This window comes from Lathamus discolor, chromosome 5 (assembly GCF_037157495.1).
Source record: "Lathamus discolor isolate bLatDis1 chromosome 5, bLatDis1.hap1, whole genome shotgun sequence".
In the NCBI taxonomy this organism is placed as follows: domain Eukaryota; kingdom Metazoa; phylum Chordata; class Aves; order Psittaciformes; family Psittacidae; genus Lathamus; species Lathamus discolor.
In genome coordinates this window covers 113,850,366-113,875,731 of record NC_088888.1, presented here as the reverse complement: position 1 = coordinate 113,875,731, position 25,366 = coordinate 113,850,366, and the positions used below count along the sequence as shown (strand labels likewise).

At 41.7% G+C, this 25,366-nt stretch overlaps 2 protein-coding genes across 10 annotated transcripts; both read right to left on the bottom strand.

Annotated features, from left to right (window-relative positions):
* Nucleotides 1–65: 65 nt before the first annotated feature.
* On the bottom strand, nt 66–7,520 carry CRLS1 (cardiolipin synthase 1). 3 transcript variants are annotated; one of them, XM_065682195.1, is made up of 8 exons: nt 7,436–7,520; nt 7,215–7,337; nt 6,145–6,282; nt 5,440–5,569; nt 4,896–4,981; nt 4,112–4,180; nt 3,683–3,774; nt 66–1,806 (listed from the first exon to the last, which is right to left on the bottom strand). In XM_065682195.1, the coding sequence occupies exons 2-8, from the start codon at nt 7,266–7,268 to the stop codon at nt 1,719–1,721; spliced, it is 657 nt and encodes a 218-aa protein (XP_065538267.1). In that variant the 5' UTR covers nt 7,269–7,337; nt 7,436–7,520; the 3' UTR covers nt 66–1,718. The 3 variants fall into 3 exon arrangements, with proteins under 3 accessions (XP_065538267.1, XP_065538266.1, XP_065538268.1); XM_065682194.1 differs by lacking the exons at nt 7,215–7,337; nt 7,436–7,520 and adding an exon at nt 6,551–7,039; XM_065682196.1 differs by lacking the exons at nt 7,215–7,337; nt 7,436–7,520 and adding an exon at nt 6,380–6,534.
* Nucleotides 7,521–8,283: 763 nt separating this feature from the next.
* MCM8 (minichromosome maintenance 8 homologous recombination repair factor) lies at nt 8,284–25,224 on the bottom strand. 7 transcript variants are annotated; one of them, XM_065682189.1, is made up of 19 exons: nt 25,191–25,224; nt 24,718–24,883; nt 24,477–24,551; nt 23,893–23,975; nt 23,565–23,714; nt 22,719–22,822; nt 22,041–22,239; nt 21,111–21,196; nt 19,475–19,626; nt 18,214–18,412; nt 17,721–17,751; nt 17,048–17,188; nt 15,261–15,402; nt 14,444–14,639; nt 13,971–14,184; nt 12,827–13,036; nt 12,041–12,117; nt 11,378–11,567; nt 8,284–9,027 (listed from the first exon to the last, which is right to left on the bottom strand). In XM_065682189.1, the coding sequence occupies exons 2-19, from the start codon at nt 24,842–24,844 to the stop codon at nt 8,935–8,937; spliced, it is 2,469 nt and encodes an 822-aa protein (XP_065538261.1). In that variant the 5' UTR covers nt 24,845–24,883; nt 25,191–25,224; the 3' UTR covers nt 8,284–8,934. The 7 variants fall into 7 exon arrangements, with proteins under 7 accessions (XP_065538261.1, XP_065538260.1, XP_065538258.1 ...); XM_065682188.1 differs by lacking the exon at nt 25,191–25,224 and adding an exon at nt 25,031–25,180; XM_065682186.1 differs by lacking the exon at nt 25,191–25,224 and having other exon boundaries at nt 24,718–25,180.
* Between the last annotated feature and the right edge of the window lie 142 nt (nt 25,225–25,366).

Here is a 25,366-nt window from a genome sequence, read left to right as displayed (position 1 = left end):
GGATCGTGCCCTTAGCGAGGTAATTATAACCGAGTACCCAACACGCAAACGGAAAACGCAGCGGCTCTGCCATCCAGACTAATTTTATTTAACACTAGTATTTAGCCACGTCGCACCGAGTACATGGAACTTATTTCAACAAGGTGTAATAACACACACCAACATAGAGCCTTCACCGACCAGTATTCCATCCCCTGACAATGCCATGCAATGTTCCAAAGGTATCTGTGATTAAAACAGGAAAAAAAAAAAAAAACCTCAACACAACAAAAACCCCAATTAAACCCCAATCCCATTAACCAGAACCAAACAGGAATGACATGACTGGGTACAATGCATTTTTTTCTATGCTGATTCTTCAAGTACTCCATTTTACTGAACACTCAGTTTAAGGAAGCTTCCATCAGCCTTGCTCTCTATCCTTTTGCTGTAAGAGACAAGGTCGGCCACAAAACATGGGACAGTTAAGAAAAAGGTACTAACAAATATCAAGTGTTTTCTCTGTGCACCATTCTATACAAGTTTAAATATAAAAAATATTAAAATGCTTTGTATATACAAGCATGTGCAGTCACAAAAGAGACTGTGCTTTCAAGTCTACAGCAAATTTTCTGCTAGTATCATTTATCAGTGGCATCACCACCTGATTTCAGTTATTTAAGCCCTTCATAGTTACACTTTTTTGACATACAAGAAATATCACATTGCTCAAAAATATAAAACATAGGTTTATGATCAACATGATCTGTTCTGCCTAGTTCATTATTCTGTATCTTTTTGTAAGTAGAGAATAAGCAAAGAACATGTGCAAGCTGTCCCCTGGCCTGTGGGAATCTTCAAGCTAGAGGAATAGGAAAGTTAAAGATGTAACAGTATGTGCGGCTAACAATTTCTCCACTCTCCACTCTCTCCATTAATTTGGACAATACTTAAAATGTCTCTTTTCTACAGCAGTATTTAGATTAAACAGCATCATTAAAAGCTTTAAAGAATCTGGAGATACAGGAGTTCCTTCAGTTACTAGAAATTAATACATAGCATGAGAAACTAACTCCATTTGGGTACAGACTACTCTGCACAGCCAACCTTTCTGGGGGCAATGCTCTTCTCTGGTGAATACAGTTCACGGTTACTCGTATTGAAAAAGGGGGCAGGGTAGTAACTCTTCATGGCTTATCCATATCACCACGGAACACGAAGGAAAAGATTTCTATCCTTCTGGTTTAGATCTCTGAAGATACTGTTCCCGATGAGATGCATTCCTCTACTTCAGGCTGATGGACATCATAGTGAGCAATGCTGGTTTAGTGACTTAGGCTGAGGTACAAAGACAAATCTGTTCTTTTAATTGCTTTTTCTTCTCAGATCTTGGCTTACTCAAGTGTCTCGTGTGAAGATGGCAAGAAAGCTGGTGAAAGGTGCATATTTTGACTTCAAAAAGAGTATAAAATTATTCAGAATGCACGTGGCATCAATCAGCAACCTGTGTCTTTAAGGATATTATTTATTTGTTTTGTAAACAACCCTATTTTTAAACAAATAAAAACACATTGAAAAGTCTCTCTATATATACAGTACATGTTCAATCTTCACTCTATTGTGATGCCATAGTTTTAAGCAGAAAAAAAGAGTTCTTGATCCAAAATTCAGTAGCAATATAACCCCCTTTGGCAGTACAGCACCCAGTGGTGCCAAGAGCCTGTCCTTTCAGGAGAACTTCATTTGTTATTTATCACCTGAACCGTTTTTCGGCCGTAGTGGTAATAACTGTACGCAGATGTTACCGTCGTGAAAGCCGTGATGCACCTTTGGGGAAAACAGTTCCTGTAAGTCGTTTGAGTCCAAGTACAATAACAAAGTATCACTTTTAAGCTCATCACTATTTTTCACTACACAGTCAAGAGCTATGTCCAACAGAAATAGGTTTTACAGTTAATATGCTGAAATTCAGTTTTAAGTCGAGGATTAGATAAACAAAGGAACTGCCATGTAGCGCAAAGCAGAATGTTTCAGTGTAACTGCATAGGAGGCAAAATTTTACCATATTAGCACTTGTCTTAGAGAAGGGAAGACAAAAGATTCAGTGTTTGTAGCCTACATTAATTTTAACCAGCTTGAGAACTGTCTGATGGGAGATATTACACATTGGTAGTATAAAAGGGGAACATTCAAACCACACAAGACTGAAATTTCTCATTTTACCAAGTTCCAAAGCTAAAGCACAAGTTGTGGCTTCAGCCTCTTTTGTTCCCTTCTCAGACGCTGGGTAATAACCACCTATATTTCTAAATTAGCAGTGCTTCTCTGTGTCAAAGGCTGACACCATTCAGGTGAGAGCCACCACTACAGTCCTACCCTTCCATTACCACTGCTCTCCCTTGGCCCACTCATCCAGGTAATTTTTGAGAGTGTGTTTACAGACGACCCTGGTGAGTTACACCCAGCATTTCTTCACTACTCACACAATAGAATCGTACAATGGTTTGGGTTGGAAGAGACCTTAGTGATCATCTGGTTTAAACCCCCTTGCCATGGGCAGGGACACCTTCCACTAGTTGGCTCAAAGCCCCGTCCAACCTGGCCTTGAACACTGCCAGGGATGGGGCAGCCACAGCTTGCCAAAACCAGAAGATGCTAAAGAAGCTGCCACCAAAATTAGCTTAACCTCTGTATTCATCAGTAAAAGCAAAATAAGAAATTTGACCAAAACAAAGATGTCTTAACTCACTCAGAGTCCCAGACAAGCAGCAAAGTAAGCATCTTTCATAGATGCAATTCTAGTTTTGGCTTTCAAAAGGATGAAAAACTACATTGACCGTCAAGATCAAGGTCCCTAGATCCTTAAAAGCTTTTGGGTTTGTTTTGGGTTTGTGGGGTTTTGGGGCTTTTTTTGAGTGTCTCTCTCCCTCCCCCCAAAAAGAATACAAGTAACACTGGATTTTCTACTACTTGAAACTAAGTTACTTAGTAATTCTGCTGTTCAGCCTCTTTGTCCTGATCTCTTACCCAACTGCTCAGGAGAAATAACTGCACTTGTAACACCAGCCCTCAGCTACAGTTCAGCTTCAGGTACAGCTCACACCTCCAATGACAGCAGTGAAAGGAACAGCCAGTATTTAAGGAGTTACGCTGCTGTTTGCCTGTTTTCATTCCATCCTTCCCCCTCCTTCCTACAGTCTAGCAGGAATCACAGATTTCTTCAGGTGCTTTTCAGATAGACTTCAGAAACCTAGATTTCAAGGTAGCAGGCATAACAAAAGCAAACCCAAGAAAACATTCCCCATCTATTTTTACTGACATCAAAGTTATTTCTTCAAGGACACCTATGACATGAATAAATAAAGAATCCATACAGCCTTTCTTCCCACTCCCTTCTTTTCTATTAATCTGAATTCTGTCTATTCTGAAGACTTGTTTCTCAGCTCTTACTTCTGGATCTTAACTAGTATCGTTTGACTAGTTTTTGCTTGTACAGTAAATTAAATACCAATAAATATCTAGCTCCTGTGCTTTTAAGAATAAATGTGTAAAAAATTCAGGCATATGGGTCTATTACATCATCTCTGCACAGTTTTTTTTTGTGCCACGCAATTAGATTAACCTCAATTACCAGTTTCTTTAAGAGTACATTAAATTATCAGAAAAAAAACCAAACCCAAAACCAAGTGAAGAGATAAGTTACCATAATGTCTGTAGATATATGCTGTCCACATAATTGAAAACAGGAGCTGCTAAAGAAGCTGCCACCAAAATTAGTTGAACCGCTGTGTTCATCTGATAAAAGCAAAAGAGGAAATGTGACCAAAATGAAGACATGTACTATGTGAAGAATACAGACACTTTTATTACTGGTTTAAATATTAGTCTACATACAGACAATTTATTTAGGAGCCTCTTTTAATGAGTTATATACTCAACTGAACTATACATTATACATACTCAAAATTAGCATGCACTCTGACAGAGCATAGCTGAAAATCTTTCAGGACGTAAATTGCCTTCAAATTGGTTGGCACTATTTTGAAACTTCACTCAGGGGTAGTAGGAATCAGCCCCCTCCCTCCTAACTGCACACCACTCCAAGTACCGCTGTGTTAGTTACTACTCTTACCTTACTAATGAATGTTGGTTTTAATTGGGCAGTAGCATAACAGGGGTTAAAATACCTACTGAGTGTTCTCTGTTGGGTGAGAAAAAGAGGGAAAAAAAGTCAATTTAGTACATTCAATTTGATATTCCTCTTCACACAACACAGAAAAGGCAATTGTAGCACTAAAGATTATACTGATATTGCTCTTATATGATTTACTACATAGCATATATAGGAAAAATGTAAAAATAAATTTTATATGACTTATTACACATCATACACAGGAAAAATATCAGTAGCTCTGGCTCATCTTGAAACCTATTTTATGAAATACTGCTCTGCTTACAAATCTATCTGGTGAAAGAACAAGCACAACACCACATCTTAGGTTAACCACCCAAGGTTTAAGTCATCATCAAGTCTCAAGATTAAAATCTTTTTTGGTTACAACTTTGTTGAAGGCTTATTCATATTTTTATACTTGTAAAAATCATTGTAGAACGGTCTGGGTTGGAAAGGACCTTAAGGTCATCTAGTTCCAACCCTCTGCCTTGGGCAGTGGATGCCTCACATGAGACCACATTGCCCAAGGCTCTGTCCAACCTGGCCTTTGAACACTGCCAGGGATGGAGCATTTACCACTTCTTTGGAGAACCTGCTCCAGTGCCTCACCACCCTCACATTAAAGAACTTCTTTATATCCAACCTGAACTTCCCCTGTTTTAGTTTAAACCTGTTACAGAAGGTTTAATCAAAATACAATGACTACATGTTCCTACAATTTTGTTTAAGGCTATACACTTACCGGTGGAGAAAGAGTTTTGTATCGCACATAAAAAACAGCAGCAATGAGCGCTACATCCCTCAGAATAATCATGGAAGTAAGGGGAACTGAAAAAACAAGCCAATAGCATCTAGTGAAAAATCATGTTCATGATTAAAACCAAACCAAAAAGTGCACAAAATACGAAGCGAGAGGATAACCACTCTCAAATGCTTCTGAACAAGTTTTATGCGTGACTGAAAATTTTTACCATGACTTCTGAAAGAGTTTAATCTGAAGTCCTAAAACAATCCAGTCCATGAGCAAATTTCTGACATAGCTACTCACTATTATTGCTTTAAAGAAATACACTTGAAAATGACAGTATATACTAGTTGGTTTTGGATATGGCAGCACATGCTTTCTGTGATGGGTGTTAAGTATTTGATCAGAGCAAATAACCAAGTGCAACTGACAAAGCAAGAGTTCCAAGCCATAGTTTTCCTACCAGAAACACAAGAAATATTCCTACACGTAAAATCAGCTTCTTTACCTTACATAGTACATGCAATTGATGTTTTCTCACCTGGAATAAGATTTGTACAGGTCAGGCTTACGTAGAGCACACTGATGAGAATTTTATCAGCCAGAGGATCCAGAGCACTTCCCAAAGCTGATTTCTGATTAGCCCAGTTCCGTGCAATAAATCCATCCAGCTGGGAAAAACAAAGGTCAATGTTTCTGTTAGAAAACTAACAATAAAAATAGCTTATATAGGCTGTTTACAGAGGTATTTCATGAATGACTTCACATAATACAGCTAGCTTAAGATGAAATATGATACCCTTTAGCTGATATTTTATGCTTTTTTCATATTGCATTCCAGATTTTTGGAATGCCTCTGAACACATTCAATTCTGATTATTAAATAATATTTTTTTAAAAAAGGGAGAAAAAGGAAAAAAGAGTGACTGATGCTCTTAAAATTCACAGAATTATTGTTATGATGGGTGGACCTGGGACACCTGCACACTGTTACAGACCACCAATGCATAAGCACTGACTGGAGAGTGCCCACTTGGGGCTGGGTCAGGGAACTCTGATACTCATTCCCCGTGCTCCAGCAGCACTAGGTCCCTTTCGGGCACCTCCCAGCTCCCTCCACAAAGCTGCCAAGACATATATAGGATAAAACCAAATCTGTACTGGGATATGAGTTTCAGTGCATGCCAACTGGATCCCCATAACCCACCACTATCCCCACAGTATTTCCAAGCCGATGCACACGTACCAAATCCGTAACACCAGCCAAAACAAAGACACCCAGCGCAACATTGAAGTTTTCTTCAACGATCAAATAGCCCAAAACTGGCGCCAAACCCATTCTTGCCATTGACAGTATGTTTGGGATGGTCCAGGGGTTTTCATACTGTAAAACAAGGAAGCAAAAACTTCAGGTCAGGAAGGCAAATCCCCGATTTGGCACGTAACAACCAAGGCAAACACACACTTCAACTTCAACCGACCTTTGTGTGCTGTTTGCGCAAGACACACGGACACGTCCGTGAGCTACTGAACATTAACTCGGCCTCCGGAGCGACAACGCACCGCCGGCAGAGACCCACGGAGCGCTCCGGGGGCTCCAACGCCGGGCAGCCCCGCCCGTCCCCACCAGCGCTCCCCACCGGGTCACGTACCAGCTCGGCGTAGCGCCCCGCCACACGCCGCTCCGGGGGGGGTCCCGATGGGGGGGCGGCGGCGCCGCCGCTGAGGAGGCGCCAGGCGGCCGCGGGCTCCCGCAGCAGCCGCTGGGGCCGCCGCCGCCACCAGCCCGCCGGAGCCCCGCCGCCCGCCCAGCAGAACACTCCGCTGTTGCCATGGCGGCGGCCGCCGCGCCCCTCCGCCACCGCTGCCCCGAGCCGGCTGACCGGAGGCCTTGCGCCGCCGCCCGGCCGCCTCCGCCCCGCGCCGCGGAGGAGCCCCCAGACCCCCCTGCCCAGCCAAGCGGCGGCCAGCATGGTGCGGGGTGGAGCCTGCCGCGGGGCCTAGGCGCGCTGCGGCCCTGCCCGCGGCAGCGAGCGGCCTGCAGCCGCCGGCGCCATCCGCCGTTCCGGCAGCCGGGCGGGGGCTAGGGGACACGGGACGAGCCGCGGGCTGTGCGTGTGCGGCGGCGGGGGGGGACGACGCGCGACTTTTTGCGGCGCTTTACGGCAGTGCCTCCGCCGCTGCACCGCGCACTTTACGGCAGGCTGCCTCCCGTAGGGAGCAGCGGTAGAGTTAGAGAATCGCAGCTGTGAGGAGAAACGGGGAGAAATGGGGAGAAATGAGGAGAAAACGGGGTTCCGCCGCTTAAGGACCTACCCGCTGGTTACAGCTGTCCCCTGGGGGCCCCCGGGAGCGGGCGGCGGAGTCCATGGCGGCATGGCGGGGGCTGACCGGGGTCACCCCGCTCCTCACGGCGGGCGGCGATGTGCTTCAGCTGTTCTATAAGGGTTGAAAGAGAAGGTTTGCTTTATTGTAAACTTCTCAGAGGAGCCAAGTAGGTTCTTGTGCTCTCTTCGCCCTCCCTCGCCCACGTTTACTTTAGCTCAAGGAGGAAGAAGAGTTTACTTTCCCAAGTGCAGCCATCGATTTGCTTCTAAGGCCTGCGCCTGCTCGCCCTCTCTGCCAGTAAGAGGCAGTGGTGGTGGTCATAGTTCTGGCACCAGTTTATCACCCAGGTAGGGTTTGAGCCCCAGCTGTTTAATCAGCATTAGTTACACGCAGCAGTCAGTAAAACAAATAGAGGCTCTAAAAAAACAGTGGCATGTAGGATATTTGCCTCTTCCACAGCTGCCTCAAAGAATCTAGAAAAAGCAGCTAAAATGTGTGTGACTTTGTTAATTTATTAACCCTTCTGCCACATCAGGTAGATGTATTTACTTTTTTCCTTTTTAGACTTGTGGAGGGTGAAGGCAGGAGTCGAACATGACCTGAGCACTGGGAGGCGATGCACCATCAGCAAGTTTGCTGATGAACAGAAGCAGAAGAGTGGCTGAGCATCGTGCTGCCATCCAGGAGGATTGTTATACTGAAAGCTTCTCAGCTGCCGTTTTATTGCACTACACCATGATTCTGATTTAATAAGAGTCAGAAGATGTTCAGCACTTTACTCTTGTGGAACAGACATTATTTATGGTATAGAGATATTATAAAAATCACAGAATGGTTTGGGTTGGAAGGGACCTTAAACTTTCCGCTATACCAGGTTGCTCAAGGCCCCATCCAGCCTGGCCTTGAACACTGCCAGGGATGGGGCATAAATAATAATAAATGTTATTTATATTTCCATGACACAGAAACATAAATAGCATGTTCCCATGACATAATGGCCATTAACACCTACACCAGCATTCACTGTCACTGGGTAAACACTTAAACAAAACACAGATTTCTCATACATAAAGTTTAATGAAAGACATAAATAAAAGCCAAATGCCATTTTACAAATTAAATAGGGTAATAAAGATATTTTCAAATGAAAATATCATCTACAAAGAGCAACAAATACAGAGCTGCCAAACAGAAAATCAGGTCGGGTTCAGTAAGGCAGCATTTCTTAAAAGCAACAAAACTGTCTCACCATGAAGGTTCCCAACTTTTGGACAATATTTCCATATTTGAAATTCTTCTAATGAACTACAGTGCTAAAAATACAACTCTCGTATTCTCATGAAAGAGAATGTTGTGGGTCCAATGTTGCTTGCAGAAGTAAAATCTGTTACTGTACTGTAATCATGTCAATACAAAACACATTCCCCTCTCCTCATGGAGGATGAAGCACGTGCTGGTCTCACCCAGTCTCACATCCTCAAGCAGACCTAAGATGTGTCAAGCAGCAACACCTGGTGTTTGTACTACAGCACCCTGTGGGCACCCTTAGTTTCTGAAAGGTGATCTCACACCTCAGTAAGCAACAGTGCCAGCAGTGCCTTGACTGCTGTGCTAGGCTGCAGCTCAGCATACTTTATTTCTGTAGGGCCATCGAGTCCATTCCATGTGCAATGATTAAGTCTCTCAAAGTTTTGCACTGTGGCTGTTTTCACATAGTCTGAAGCTGATAAATTCTTGAGCCTTTTTTCAAAAGATAACCCTGATCATTTAGGGATCCAATAAAGCTTTCAAAATCAGATACCTGGGAAAAGAAAGACAAAAATGTATTTCAAACTGAAAGAATGACATTTTAGCTGATATAAAACAACAAAGTTTAAAAGAACTGAGTAAAATAATTTGAAACTTGCCTAAGAATAGGTTAGTTTCCTTAGCAAACTGCTGACCTGCTAGGAGGTTGCACCCTTTTGCACTCTACTTACATGCTGTTTTTAATGTGGTGTTACATAGAAAAAGTGTTCTCCACTTAATGACATGTAGAAAGTATGCAGTTACTTATGTCTAAATCGAAGTTCTGAAACAAGTATCAAAGAAAAGTCCAGTTTCTGCATCGCTCACTGATTCCCAACTACTTGTTACAGGTGTAGGGCTTTGAATGGGGAAAACAAATATTCTATATATGAAGGGAAGACTGGAATGAATAATCCTGTGAGAAGAGATCTGGCAGTAATATGTTCTGTCAGACAGGATTCACACCAAATCCAGTCTTATGTACAGCCAACATCTGAAAAAGATTGGAAACTGAAGCAGTCTTGCCCCAGCAGGCCAAAGCAGGCTAAGCAGGGAACAGAAAGAATAACACTATTGCCCATAATAAGTTCCATAAAGAGAAATTAATTATCACTACTTTTCACTCGTTACACCTGAAATCCAGTTTTAAGCTTTAAATTGATATTTGAGGCTTTTTCATAAAATCACAGAATGGTTTGGTTTGGAAGGGACCTTAAAGCTCATCCAGTTCCAACTCCCTTGCCATGCCACCTTCCACTACAGCAGGTTGCTCCAAGCCCTGTCCAACCTGGCAATGAACACTGCCAGGGATGGGGCAGCCACACCTTCTCTGGGCAACCTTTGCTAGGGCCTTACCTCTCTCACAGTAGAGAATTTCTTCCTAATATCTCATCTAAATCTCCCCTCTTTCAGTAGAATGAGCTATCAATATTTTTGTTTGGCTGAAGTCCCTACCCATGTACAGAATGCAAATCAATTGCAGAATAAAATATGTTTGTGGCCACATGTCCCACAAGATACTCTATCAAGTTACAGCATTAGGATGCCTGAAGCAGGAATGAAAACCCCAAAGATGTATTTGGGCCAGAGAAGGTCAAGCAGAAACATCACTGCACTGCTGAAACAGAACACAGACACCACAAGAGTCTAAATTTGGGAGCAAAAATAGGTGTGTCCCCTGGAGAGCCAGAGGAAATAGAGAATACTGGAACCAATATTGCCTTTCATAAATAAAGCAGAATCTTGTTAAGGACCAGAAGGAGAACCAGCCCTTACTAGTGCAAGGAGCCATTACTGTCAGCTAGTAACATTAGTAAAGCTAATAAATAAACAAAAGGCAATTCAGGAAAATTGTTGAGCCACAACAAGCAGAAAGCATTGCTTATTTCTGTTCATTGCAGAGGCACAACAGATGTGCCTTTTCTGCTTTCTATTTTGCAACAAATCTGTGTGGTCTGGTTGATATGCTGGAGGGAAGGGATGCCATCCAGAAGGACCCTGACACGCTTGTGAGGTGGGCTGATGCCAACCTTATGAAGTTCAACCATGCCAAGTGCAAGGTCCTACACCTGGGTCGGAGCAATCCCAGGCACAGCTACAGATTGGGCAGAGAAGAGATTCAGAGCGGCCCTGCGGAGAAGGACTTGGGGGTGCTGGTCGATAAGAAAATGAACATGGGCCGGCAGTGTGTGCTCGCAGCCCAGAAAGCCAACGGTATCCTGGGCTGCATCAAAAGGAGCGTGACCAGCAGGTCGAAGGAGGTGATCCTGCCCCTCTACTCTGCTCTTGTGAGACCTCACCTGGAGCATTGTGTGCAGTTCTGGTGTCCTCAACATAAAAAGGACATGGAACTGCTGGAACAAGTCCAGAGGAGGGCCACGAGGATGATCAGGGGACTGGAGTACCTCCCGTATGAAGATAGGTTGAGGAACTTGGGGCTGTTCAGCCTGGAGAAGAGAAGGCTGCGTGGAGACCTCATAGCAGCCTTCCAGTACCTGAAAGGGGCCTATAAGGATGCTGGGGAGGGTCTCTTCGTCAGGGACTGTAGTAACAGGACAAGGGATAACAGGTTAAAACTTAAACAGGGGAAGTTTAGATTGGATATAAGGAGGAAATTCTTTCCTGTTAGGGTGGTGAGACACTGGAATCGGTTGCCCAGGGGGTTGCGAGTGCTCCATCCCTGGCAGTGTTCAAGGCCAGGTTGGATGAAGCCTTGTGTGGGATGGTTTAGTGAGAGGTGTCCCTGCCTATGGCAGGGGGGTTGGAACTAGATGATCTCGAGGTCCTTTCCAACCCTAACTATTCTATGATTTTGACTGATCTTGCAATTTATTGCAGGAGAAATGCTCAATTTCCTAACTTACCCGTATCTGCAGCTCCTTTGCAATCTGCCGAAGCTGTTGCAAGTCAAAGAGATTGTTGTAAGTTCTCTCTGCAATACTGTTAAGGGCAGAAACAAATCTTTTTGCTTGTGACCGATTGCTCATCCCAGACCCATGCTGTGAACGCTCGAAGTCCAGTTTTCCAAACTCATCAGAGTAGGTTCCCAGCATGCTAAAAATATATTTTAAACAAGAGCAACAGAAGGGAAAAGTAAAAGTGCGTCAGTTTGCTTCCTGAGGCATAACCACTTGAGGAAGCTTTCAGAAGCCACATGGGAAACCATCCCCTGGTAGAGAAAGTCACTATCTAGGGAACTTAGACTAAGCATCTGTCCAGATCACTTTTAAAGTTAAATTGTTCGACTGCAACAACAGAGTAATTACACAAGAGAAAAAAAACCTTTGGTAGTGCCTCATGTCTAATTGACTGTGCACAGATCTACATAACCACTACAATGATACAGCTCAAAGGCCTAAACAATCATAGTCAACTTAGGGTTTTTAAAGAGCTAACAAATCTGAATATTGGCATTATGGGCCTAAATTTGATAAATTAATTTCTTCACTGTGTTTGTGTATCAAAAATTAAAAGGTTTGAATGAATAGCACTGTGATTCTGTTTATTTTTAAAGCAGTGTGTATTACCTGTATTTCATTATTTCTATTACATCCTCAGCATCTTCCTTGGTAGATTTCTCTCTTAATTCCAGTCTTGATCGTGCCTTAAAACAAAACAAAAAAACTCCACAGAAGTATATTTAAGATATATTATAGCCAATCTGAAAAAAGGGTACAGTCACTCCATAACAAGCACAAAGCTCAGGAGCAGAGATGGAACCTAAGAGTACAGGATTTAGAGGAAGATTTCTCTATTTTTTTCAACAGCTCTTCCATGTCATCTCCTGCACATTGACATTATCAGGCTGTAGCTTGGAGTTTATTTGCAGCAGTTTCAGCTTATTCCTGCCTGCACCTACTTTTTTTCCTTTTGGGAGAATGTAATAGATTCTGTTTTGTAGAACCACAGAATGGTTTGGTTTGGAAGGGACCTTTAAAGGCCATCCAGTTCCAACCCCCCTGCCACAGAGGCAGGGACACCTTCCACTAGACCAGGTCGCTCCAAGCCCTGTACCAGCCTGGCCTTGAACACTGCCAGGGATGGGGCAGCCACAGCTTCTCTGGGGAACCTATGCCAGGGCCTCACCAGCCTCATAGTGAAGAATTTTTACCCCATCAAGGGTGTTTTACTTTGTAAGAGGCTTTAAGCAACAGCAGCTCTTAAGCATTTGCAAGTCTCTTGCATTCTTACTGTCTTGTTAACAACAAAAAAGCACAGCAGTGAATAAGCTGTCAAAAACTATAGGGTATCAGTTGCAGTTTAGGAATAACCTGTTTGCTTTCAATCCATTCAGTATTACAGCTTGCATTTACCTCAGTAAGTCGTATCAGTGACTCTAGCTGCCTTGTGGTGATTGGGGTGCTGTCTGCTCCTTGGTTCTGTTTCCGGAGCTCAAGGTAGAATTCCTGGAGGACCTGAGCAGCTTCTGAAGATAAATTTGGGTGAACGTACTGCCGAGCATATCCAATGTACTTCCTCAGCAGCTGATGTGGAATGGCATCAAAGTTTTCTCCTGGTAAGATCTAACCCAGTTACAAAGAGCTTAGATTTGTCTGTCAGAACCCTATAGAATACAATTTTTAACATAAAATCTTCATCCTCTATGCTTTATCTGCTGATATCTTCACTGGAAGGGTTTAGTGCTTCGTATATGAACTATGTACTTTAAAAGTCCACACACTAGGCTTAGAAATGTAATTAAACACATTTGTCCATCTCAGAAAAAGCAGCTAAAGTTTCTTCTTTGCAGTAAGTGCCAAATACGATTTAGCTGTATCAAGAATTCTTACTCAAAAAGAGAAAATCCACTTTCACAATTGTTATACCATATAGCTCCACAGATAAAACCATCACTGCTGATATTCCATTCCCAAAAGTGCATGGGTTTAGCTGCAGCAGGAGATATATCTCCCAAGACTTGGCATTTGACAACATTAGCCCTCAAAAAGATCACTTAAGTTCAACAAGAAATATGCTTCCTCTCCTATAATCCCCAAATCTGCTGTGAGTTGCAAATGCTCAAGGATTTGTTTACACACTGCTTTATTTGGATTCAATACTTCACAGCATATCATGTTATGGTATTGTATCCAGTCTAGTTCTGTAGCTTTTTATTGAAATCTAACACAGCAAATTTGCTCTAAAGCATCACACACAAATTATCTTCTTGCTACCACAACTGAACCCAGCTTGGCTAATAAATTCTTTTCTGTGTGGAGATGAAGATGGCTTAGGCACATCTGGCAGCTCCAGCAGGGTGGGTAACATTAGCTACAACAGACAATTATTAGGAACTGGTGGCTGGAGCCTTAAATGTTGCTTTAAAGCAGAGCAAATTATCATGAGAAGAACTGAGAGTGGGAGACTGAAAGCATCCAGCAAGTCAGGCTTGCCCAGGTCCCAGTGCCAAGAACATCACAGGAAGGGGCACAGCAGCGGGCACAGGACAAGTCCTACCTTTAGTCTTTCCAGCAGGGGTCGATCTGAAGTGGCTTCAAGAATAGAGCGATCCTGTGTGTTGGTGCGAGTCACAACAGCGCTGCTGCAAACCGCCTGCTTTCCAGCGCGGATTGCCATCACGTGCTCAGACAGCAAGTGATCATGGTCTTCATTTGGGGTGTCCAGCAAAATGAAAACTAGATCAAATCTCGACAGCAAAGCACCCCCCATTCTAGAGTAAAGACAAGAAAACCACAATGCTCATAAAGAAGGAACTCTGCTCTGCTTCAAAAACACTTAAAAAAAATCTTGTCCCATTATTCAGAATGAAGTAGAACAGCATTTTCTCTCTCAAAAGCCATGAAAATTAATTATTACAGTAAGTTTGTGTTCAAGCTCCAGGAAACTAGAAAGCAGTTATATAGAAGCTACAAGACTATTATCTACTCCTGATGGTGAACTACATAAACAGCATTTCGGAAAGTGCTCACTTTAAGTTTTCAGACACGGTTTTGGCTTTGTTATAATGTCCTCCAACTGGGTTTGCTGCAGCAACAATAGATGTCCGAGCTGGCAGACTGCAAACAATACCAGCTTTGGCAAGGCTGATGCTTTGCTGTTCCATGGCTTCCAACAAAGCCTGATGCTGGTTTCCCATCTTATCAAATTCATCTATTCCACAAATTCCTGGAAGCAATTAACAACAGGGCAAAGACTTACTACAGAATGCATTAACTGATGGATGAGTGAGTGTATGTTACAATGCAATGCTACATCAGAAGCCCAACCTAGAGTCTTAGGGACTGCATGAGACACCAGATCACATATTCATTTAAGCAAGGGTTTTCATTTCATGGTGCTCCAGGTGAACCATTATGCAGTTGGTCTGGCTTGTGGAAACAGTGTCTTGATCACACATTAAGATAACAAAACAAGCTTTGTAAAAATATAAATAGCTGACATCTTGTAAGCAGCTGTTTTTCAAAACCAGTAAGAGTCCAGCAGCTGCTATCAAGTCAGAGATTCCTCAAAAAGGAAATCCTAGTTCTTTGCCACAGTAAGGCTAGTTTATGACTTGCAGAACACCAGTTTAATATACATCCTAATCCCCAAGAAAGCAAGAACTACCTCCAGAGAAGTACTGGAGAGGCTCAGAACTTCTCAAGGTATGGAAAGCCAATATCATACTTCAGATTTACATTTTTAGTCCACAGTTACGCAAGCACTGTAGTTAATCTTAGACTTAGTAGCATATACACCCACCCCCCACATACAGTCACACAAACTGTGTAGCATTACATGTATTACCTTGATCTCCAAGCACTAAAGCACCAGCTTCTAAGGCAAAATCTCCAGAAGCACCATCTCTAGACAGTGTAACAGTCAGGCCAGAGCTGGTGGAAGTGTTACCACAAACATACACACCTCGAGGAGCAACATTGCACACTGCCTAGAAGAGAAATAAGTACTTTTTTCCTCCCGCAGATGAAGAATTTCATAAGCCTTATTCTAGAGAAACAATTTAAAGCAAACACAAATTTGTATCTTTCTCCTTAACGTGGCCCAGCAGTAAAGTTATATGTCTTTTGGGGTTTCATGGTGTTACTTCTGTAAAACAGTAGGAATAACTTTGATCACAAGACTTGCAGCCCAACCATGTCTACTGTGTTATCAAAACTGCTAGGACCTTGGGTACAGCACTTGGTATCTATCACAGAACTGCAGATATACAGTTTCTGTGTCTTCAGACCCCAAGGTCTATTCAGACTAATATCTTGTCCTGGTGCCCAATACGCTGGCTGCTTCAGAAGCAGCATGCACAGTTCTCCCCAAAACCAGGGGATAAAGGACAGTCTAGTCTTTTCTATGTCGTTAGCATCCAGAAAGCAGCCTGCAATTTGAAATACGAGCTAGCAAAACAAAGCATGGTAAGCTTGAACACTGACACATTGCAGTTCAGTTTGCCTAGAATACAGTTCTAACTGGATTCTCCCACTAAATATCTATAGTTTTGGGTGCCTGTTTTATTTAAAAGATAATACTCAAAGTGTTTTGTTCAGTACCACATACATGACAGGCACTAATTATTACATAACCCCCCCCCCAAGCACCCAACCAGACAAAAAGCCCTGGCTCTTTACGCAACTTTGCTTTTCTCCTTGGGATTTTTTTTCCTGTCACAGTGATGACAGAGGAGCCTTGCCTCAGGGTCTTAGCTGAGGAACAGATTACTAGCTTTTCTTGAATGGCATTCAGCTGTTTAGTAACAGTGTGGAAAAACAAATCACCTGCTGTATGCAGAGAGTCCTCATTCAATGAAAAAAATAACAGAAATTTGTCAAGATGCTTGCATACAAATCCATCACTTTCAGTTATTGCAAGTTGTATCCTAACAAAACATGCCCACATTAGAAAGACTCTGACTTTTTAAATGAGGTACTGCAAGTCCAGGTGAACTCTGTCCCTCCGTCACTTAACAGTAACCATGGGAAAAGACATGGAGCTTTAGAACCATTTGGTTTAAGATTAAAAATATCTATTACTGACAGGTTTTATCACAGCCATACAGAAATGTCCACCAAGATTAAAAACCAAATGCAGCAGCAGGTCTCTATCCCCAAAAAGCCAAGATCTGTGCTAGCAACATAGCAGGTAAGAGAATGGAGGTAAACCTCATAGAAAGTGAATAACACGATATTTTAAACTGCATTAGTTCCAAGCGTTTACCTTCTTCATTCAGCTAGTCCATTGTCAAATAAAGTTAGGAAGGAGTAAAACTCTTCACTGGGAAAAACCTCAACTATATAAGGGCAGGACAGCAAGCCTATACTTGAAAACCCACAGGCTTGACCAAGTATACCTGCTTTGGTAAGGGCTTTAACAGGCCTGACGCCTTCGGCAAGGAGAGGACAGCAGGGGACCTCCCTTTGGGTTCTATCCTATATTTGAGATGTCCTACATTAAAAGATAGCTGCAGCCAGACCCAAGTAACCCTTTGGTTTTGGCACAGCTATGCTAACATGCTTCCAAGAAGTCAAGATAACAAGGGACTGGAGAAAAATACAATAGCACAACAGAAATAAACGAAGTCTTACTTGCAACATTTGACTTTTTCCCAATCCTGGATCTCCAACAACCAGAACATGTGGATCTCCTCGCACTGGGATTCTATTCTTGTCATCTACAAACTTCTGACATCCTCCAAATAATGCCAGGGCCAAACCTGCCTTTACAATCTGTAGTGGTACATACCAACACTTGTAAGTATTTGATCATGGTGACGAATTCTGACAGTTCCCTGGTATTGGCCATAACAACGCTTTCCTTCTGGATGGCTGAACTTAAGGGTATAAAGCTGCCACCTCCTTGTCACTGAAAGTTACTCTGAGTCACAGTTACCCGCAAATACATTCCCTGCTCCTTCCCTTCACCCTGGATAAGCTTTATAAATCACAGAATGGTTTGGGTTAGAAGGGACCTTAAAGGTCATCAGTTCCACACCCCTGCCATAGGCAGGAACATCTTCCGCTAGACCAGGTTGCTCCAAGCCCCATGCAACCTGGCCTTGAACAGTGCCAGGAATGGGGCAGCCACAGCTTCTCTGGGCAGCCTGTGCCAGGGCCTCACCACCCTCACAAGGAAGAATTTTTCACTGTCTAATCTAAATCTCTCCCCCATCAGCTTCAAGCCATTCTCCCTCCTTCAGGAGTTTACTGTGACATAAACATTCCAAGCTGAAGTTGCAGACAGAGCTGTTAAATTACTTACCTCATGGCCATAAATTGCAGGACAAAGAGAGCTGAAAAACAAAGAAGATTGTAACCTAAGGGAAATACAAATCTTGTAGAAGAGTATTTCTCTGTCTGAACTGAGGGTCTTTTGCACCCACTGCTCAATTCTTGCACCTCTTTCCTCTGATGTGGAAAAGCAGAGTGAGGAGCAAAACAATACTCATGAGCTGAATATACTCAGTGAAGGGCAAAAATAATTCATTGCTTTTTTTACCCATAGCTTTCTGTCTCAAGGTTGAACTAAAACACTCCTAACTTCCCTGTATCCTTAAATTTCTCTCAAAGTTCTAACACCCCAACTGCAATACTTCTTCCCAAGCTCCTTGCCCACAAAAGGTTTTTAAATCTCTGTGGTGTCTGTTGTACAAGCCTTAGACATTTCATAGCTTTGACTGTCATGTTTGCTTGAAGGTGGTCATGCTGATTCAGAAATCTAATCCTAGACCTAGTGTAGGTCTGACACAACTTACTTCACAATGAGCCTGAACAGGTTTTCCTCAGCTTGAATTTCTTGAACAGCATAAAGGTCTTTAAGTGAGAACTCCATGAACGATCTCTGAAAAGTCTCATCATCAAAACTCTTTGTTTTTTGTCCTTTACTGTTGCTGACAGAATTGGCCTCAATGTACAACAAGAACATACACTTGTCATTCTTACTTTTAGAAGCTCCTGTTAGAAAAATTGAGAAAGGATGAAGGAATATTCTTTCTATCATTAAGTACTAATGTTATTTACAAATGGCATAGGGTAATTCAGAAATATTAAGTTCAGCCATGTGCAAAATGTTCATATTTAAGTAATGGAACATCTGCATTTTCAAAAAAATGGCGAGTTTCTGGTTACATTTGTTCTTTAAGTTCCCTCCATTTAGGTACACAATAAAATATTCTGCTGGATTAGGAGGTTACATGTATATAGAAAAAAACTTTCTCCCAGAATAAATGAAGATTTCCAGGAATTTCAAATTATTACATTATTTTAGTCAAAGTTGAATACAAAATGTTCTCACTCAATATTTAGAGGGAAAAAAAAATCCATAGTGCAGAATAATTAAACATGTGGCTTAATAATTACTTATTTTCTATATCCCCAATGATTACTTAGCAGAGAACGTGTTCTCATGGTAAATCAGTACTGCATTTCCCCGCAACATATTCTATTACAGTTGTGTGCAACGTAACTCCTCACTTTGGGGAAAAAAAAGAAAGAAAAAAAAGTTGTAAGATTTCTCCAGGGAGGACTGAACTAAGAAAGGTGATACTCCTTCACAGCAGAGTGACAGCTTTCCAATCTTTTGAAGGAGACCTTAAAGGGAAAAGGCTAAGCAAACAATGACTCTTGGTGAGACTTCAAGAAATAAGGATGTCCCTGCTACATTAGTGCTCCAGAGAAGGCTTTCCTGTCAGCTGACACTAAAACATCAGATGTCAGACTGGTACTTAAGATTCAGGCCAATAGCTGTGTCTAGACCAGTGGACTGTGAATCCTGACATGTCACTGATGGAGGTCTGTGGACGTTAGAGACAGTGCTCCTCTTGGACAGCACTGTATCTGGCTTTCTCAAAATAACTCCTTGTTATAAAACTTTGACAAATTCTGAAGAAACACACACTTTAACACATCTACGATTTTGAGGCTCACATTAAAGGAATGGCTGTCACTGTTCTTGTGTTATCACTAGAAAAAACACTGCCCTAGGAAAAAGAAGTTCTCACAGATGACGCATTTTACCTTCCTCAGTGCTTGACACTTTTACTATCCCTGTAACAGTGACCACATCTCCCGGGACACAGCTGTCCACAAGATCTTGAACCAGTTCACATTCAATTGTGCGAGGGATTCGCCCTGCTTCTTGCTTATCATCTGCCATGAGCTCCTGCACCCTGCAAAACATGAGGTGGGTGCACAATCCATGTGTAACATTACAAATTCAGTTACAGCACACAAGACCTGCAGCCGTATGCTTCCAACCAATCCAGAATGGAGACAGCGGGAATGCCCTAAAAAACTCTAGAAAACGCAGCACTGAATTTGGAAAGACCTTTTCAGTTCAGGCTTTAATAAATGGGTGTACACTATGCATAAACCCCAGAAAGACAATTAACTATAAACTCCAGAAATAATAAAAAATCAGATTTTCTAGCACTGAAGAGCAGAAATAAGTACAGTATGTGAAAAAAGATGGACCTCACATAAAAAAAATTAGGGCATCAGACACGATAACCCTGATGAATGTTTAGCTGGCATTTTAACCTTATCAAAGCCCAGAATATCCCTCAGACCATAACAAGGACGGTAGCTCACTCTTTGTATAGTTGTAAAAGGCAAGCAACTAACAAGTTCTTTAAAAGCTTCCAGTCTGGGCTCTGCACTTAAAGCTCTGATGGTTTTCCTTGAAGCTCATTGTCAAGCTTTTCTTAAGAAGCTGTGATAAACAGCACCCTCTAGAGCTGCTGACAAGAATGTCAGCATTGTTTTTTAAATAAATCTTCTAATTATTTTTATTACAGCACGTTAATAAATGAAAAACTTTTAGGTGTCATTTGACACGATAAGACTTTTGATACAGAGCACGTGAAGCTACAGAATCTGAAGTGGGAAAAAGTAAGCTGAGTCCTGCTTTTTCCAAGCCTTGTCCATCCCCTTAGCTCAGTAAGGAACCACATGTCAAACTCTTGTGAATGCATATTATAGGGCAACAGTAGGCTAGCTAACAGCACATAGTAGGATGGAAGCAATGAAAACCAGATCCACCATCCACCTTCCTATACTTTAACATTGTTAATTTGTATAGAAACAGTGACTTGTTCCCCTATAGCAGAATAGCAAAAAAAAAAAAAAAAATTTAGGTATGCCCACTTGCTGATTGGACATAGAAAGCAAATGAATGGGCAGGCACAGCACTATTTCCTTCTACTGAGTGTACCTTAGGAACACATCATCACTTCAACCTAAAATTTCTAGCCCTCAAATTTACTTTCAGTTCATTCAACTAGCACAGCTCACCAATGTAGTCTAATAGGCTTTTTATAGCTGACTTATAGCATGGGAAAGGGAATCATTAAATAACAGATGCAATTAGAAATGATCAAGAAAAGCTGCAAAGAGCAGAAACTGGACATTTCCCAAATAACTCAGTCATGGTAGGAGGAATTTCCAAGAAGCTATTATATTAGGTAGGTTTAATACATGAAGTATAGGAGTGCTCAGATAAAACCACTGCTTTGTAATATAAATTTTGAAGAGTGCTTGCCACAAAAGAGTTAGATTATTAAACTTATGCCATGTAACATGGAATGAGCCATCTTGTCTCTCTTTGACTACCTTGTTGCATTACGTCTTTGAGCAGAAGTGAAGACATGCTTACTTAACAGACTGCCAGTCCACTGTAGTGGTTAAAGGAGAGCTTCTATCAGCTGTGAAAGATCGGCCCCGGCACTCAGGAATAAGGCACTGTAACAACAGTCATTCTAGTTCATTCTCAACTGCTTTTTTAAACATAATAATTTTAAATTGCCTAATTTTATTAATAATTTATATATATATATATATATATATATATATATATATATAAAGAGGGAAAAAGCAATGTGATCCATTGACATCATTTCAGGAAAACAGCTAGTTAAATTGGGGCTACAAATTAGCACGTACATAATTAATGAAGAGCTATCAGCCACAGACACATGAACTCAGAGCTGTTCGAGCAGATATAGCGAATTTTATGATCCCCTTGGTGAATTGGTTCGAGTTCTTGGGTCCTCCGGGGGGGGGGGGGTGTGAAGGGAGGTGGTAGGTGAGGGTTTTTGTGGGTTTAGTGTTTGCTTGCTTTGATTTTGTTTTTTTAATACTTGCAGATGTTTCAGAGGAGATAATCTTTTCACTTGAGCACATCAGCTAATATAACTGGGCACTGTCTTATGTCTAATAACTTTCTAAATCCAGATAAAAACCAGTGAAACTAAAATGTTCTAAACAAAACCCACAAAGACCCCAATCTAAACATAGTAAACCACTACAGTGAGGTGGAGGAGGATTTTTAAACATAACTGGTGAAATGGAAATGAGAAGATATTTCATTTTTTTTCCTAGATTTGAGTGAGTTTCTACATATTGCTTTTGTTTCAGCAGGATACAACTTTCAAATACCAAGGGTATGCAGTAATGCAAAGTTGCTTTTGGTAAGCTTTATGGTTTTTTTTGCATGTCAGTTGTTTAACGTAGCTTTAAAGATACTGGGTTTTGTCAGATCAGTACAAGTAAGAGAAAAGTATGAAGTTAGATGGTTTTAACTTACCTTAGTTGGAAGGGTATACTTTCCATCAGGCAGAGGAACACTCTGAACATCTCCACATGTGCCACATACAAAAGCCAGCTTAGTGCACAGAGGCTTAATGTTACTAACACGCACAACAGTGCCACGCAAGGCAATGTACTTCCCATAGCAGTTGGCTCGAACGTTTTTCAGCTGAGTTAGGGGATCATAGTTGTACACCCTACAGAGAAGTTAAACAGCAACATTTGAAAGCTTACCATACTTAAATACAGAAACAAACAAACCCAACAAAAAAACCCAAACCTCACTAAATGCAAACAAACAAAAAAAAAAAATCCAACACCCAATTATTAGCAGTAACCCAGAGCAATAAGTAGAACTAGTTTGGCTGTGGACTCATGGCATAGTATTTCATTCCTGTTCTAGAAAGCAGTGCGACACTTGCTATTCTCCACGTGTATATACCTTAACATCTGTTTCTCCATTTCACTCTTTTGTTCACAAGGACAGTTTAGCATTTGTCATGGTGAACCAAAAAGCAAAATGTAGACTGTTCTTCTGCAAATAGCTTCACAGAGTCAAGTCTCTCAATAAAATAAATGCATAAGCCTTATTACTGTGCATGAATATTGACAACCATTAGACAAGAAGCAAACAGATCTTCCTGGAAAAAAAACCCAAATATTCAACACACATTACCTAGCGTGAATGAGAGGCACATTTATTATAGGTTCTCCTTCAAGTGGTAATCCTTCCTGCACCTGCAGCTCTGCAGCATGCCTTTCAAGGTCCTTTGTTAGCACCTAGACAGAACAGAAAGACAGGCACAAATGCAGTGTGCCATGCAACACGGAGTCAATTTGCTGTTAGGTTTGATTCCATTCTTTTACAACTAGATCCCCCTACTGCAGTCTGAAGAGTTTTCTGCTGTCCAGACCCCTCACTCTGCTTCTGAGTAGTTTTAAGCTTCATTTTAAATGGAACTAAAAATCAGCATATTTGTTGTGGTTTAGTTTTTAATTAACAAACTGTATACAATAATCTTTAATGCTGTGCTCAACATATGGATTTTTGTGTGACATAAGCCACAAACATCTCAACTTGTCTGTCAACAAGTAGTGAAACACTCCTTTAAGAAACAGAGAGAAGAACCTGCTCACCATTCACCCACCAGCCATGGTTTTGACACATGAGGTGGAAGGCACAGCACAGGTAATTCCCAGTGTATTAAAAAAAACCAAAACACAAAACAGGAATTAGAACTCCCAGTAACCTAAGTGTTGGAACTACATTCAATCTACTGCTTTGATAATGAATAAGCAAAAATGAAAACACCAAGACAAAAAAGATTTTCAAAGTCATGATTTTGTGGGCCATACAGAAATGATCAGGGGGATGAAAGAGTTTCAGTTTTAAATAAAAAGTCATTTCCAATAAGATACAAAAAAACAGATTTGGGGTTTATAACATAACTGCCTCCAAGTCCAACTGACTTGTTTTTCATTGTGAGGATTATGCCTCTGTGTATTAGATCATCTTATTTACCTGGTGAATTGCCAGACCCATACATTGCAGTATCTTCTGAGGCATGTCCCTTAATTCAGTAGATATGTTTGGTATTGATTTAGTCAAATCTTTGTCTTGTATCAGTTCTTTATAGTCCACAAGAATACTTCCTTTTCTTTCTATTTCATCCTGTGAAACATTGAGTTATAAAATACACTTAAAATTTTAAACACAACACACAGAAATCACATCATAAATATTTCATATCTATGATTGAAATTATTTTTGATGGAGAAAACATAAGATTTGTAATGTTATTTGTAAACACCAGGCTGTTGGGATGGGATATGTTTTATTTTGTTTTTACCTTATCATAAAGCTCAATGCGTTGCATGAAAAACTTTTCAAAGGCTTGAGTCTTCTGGACAAAAGGAGACTTGTCAGCATAAGCTAATTAGAAACACGCCATATTAGTAATGGACAGAAATAATTACTTCCCATTTCACAAAATACATAAGCATTATTTTTCTGCATTCCAAACCTGAGAAAGATGATAGATCATTACAATATCACGGTTATGTTCTATCATTAGACCTGATAGAAAAAAAACCAGAACTTTGTCTAGGGTGACACAGGACAAGCACATAGGAATAAGAAATACAAAAGAGGTATGTAAGTTCCAGCCTTTGGTAGCTGCAGGATTTGTGTGGCTTATTGATTAGGTTTAAGAAAGATCATGTTCTACATTATGCAAGACTCTTTTTCACAGTTTGGAGCTCACAGAGATTACAGTATGCCACAAGATTGAAATCTCTGTTGTATTCATGTTTATGTACAATAAATACAAATTTCAGTTGCTTTTTGTTGAACTTATCCCCTCTACTTATTTAACCAATTCTAGAGAAAAAAAGGAACAAAATACTTTCTAAAACAATTTTAGTCTGAAAATACCTTCAGAGAAATAAAGTTTCCAGCCTTTATAGGGAATAAATTGGTCCAACGTTGATTGAACTAGTCGAGATTTTACTAGGAAGAAAATTATAAAAGTGGGGATTAAAACAATGTGGATATTAGACCTTTGCAAGTTTTATTCTCAGTGATTCTTTTGACCGTGGGGAGGCAAAAGTGCAGTAGGTCAAAAGCAAAGCATTATAGCTTTAGAGAACAGGTAGAAGCACAGGAGCTAGCTCACCAGGCTCAGGCACTCTTCTCCACTCTCCCTTGTGTCCTCTGCCTCGCCATCCGCCTCGCCATCCTCCTCGCCACCCCTGAAAGCCTCTCCCGCGGACACATCCCCTGCCTCTGAGGTCCCTGCTCATCCCGCTCCGCAGGTGTCAGCTTGGGGATGCGACAGCAAACTGAGCCAAGAGGAACAGAAGTGTTACCAGAAGAAATTTAATCTATATTAGGGTCAATTGCCAGGGGGGCTTCGCCTGCGGTGCTACGAGCGAAGGCTCTGAGGGACCTCGGAGGCCCTGCGGAAGATTCGGCCTCCCTCTCCCTACCACAGAGCCCGGGGAAGCAAAGAGGTGCCCCGCTGAACAGCCCCGGCAGTGAGGGGACGAAACAACGGCACCAAGCTCCCTCAGCAGGAACCTCCGCCAGCCCCTAAGGAGGCAGGGAGCCTCCCATACACCCCTCAGCACTCTACTTTCGCGCCCATACACTCCTTCCGGCACTGTAGCCAATCCCGAGGGAGCATACAGCGTCGCCATGGAGCAGAGGGCGCAGCTCGCCAGCTCTCATTGGCCGCCCCTTTCCCTTCCGAGGGAGTCTCCCCCCGCCCACTCCCTCTTCGCCTCGGCTTGTTCTGCTCCGCCTCCAATGTGCACTCACGCATG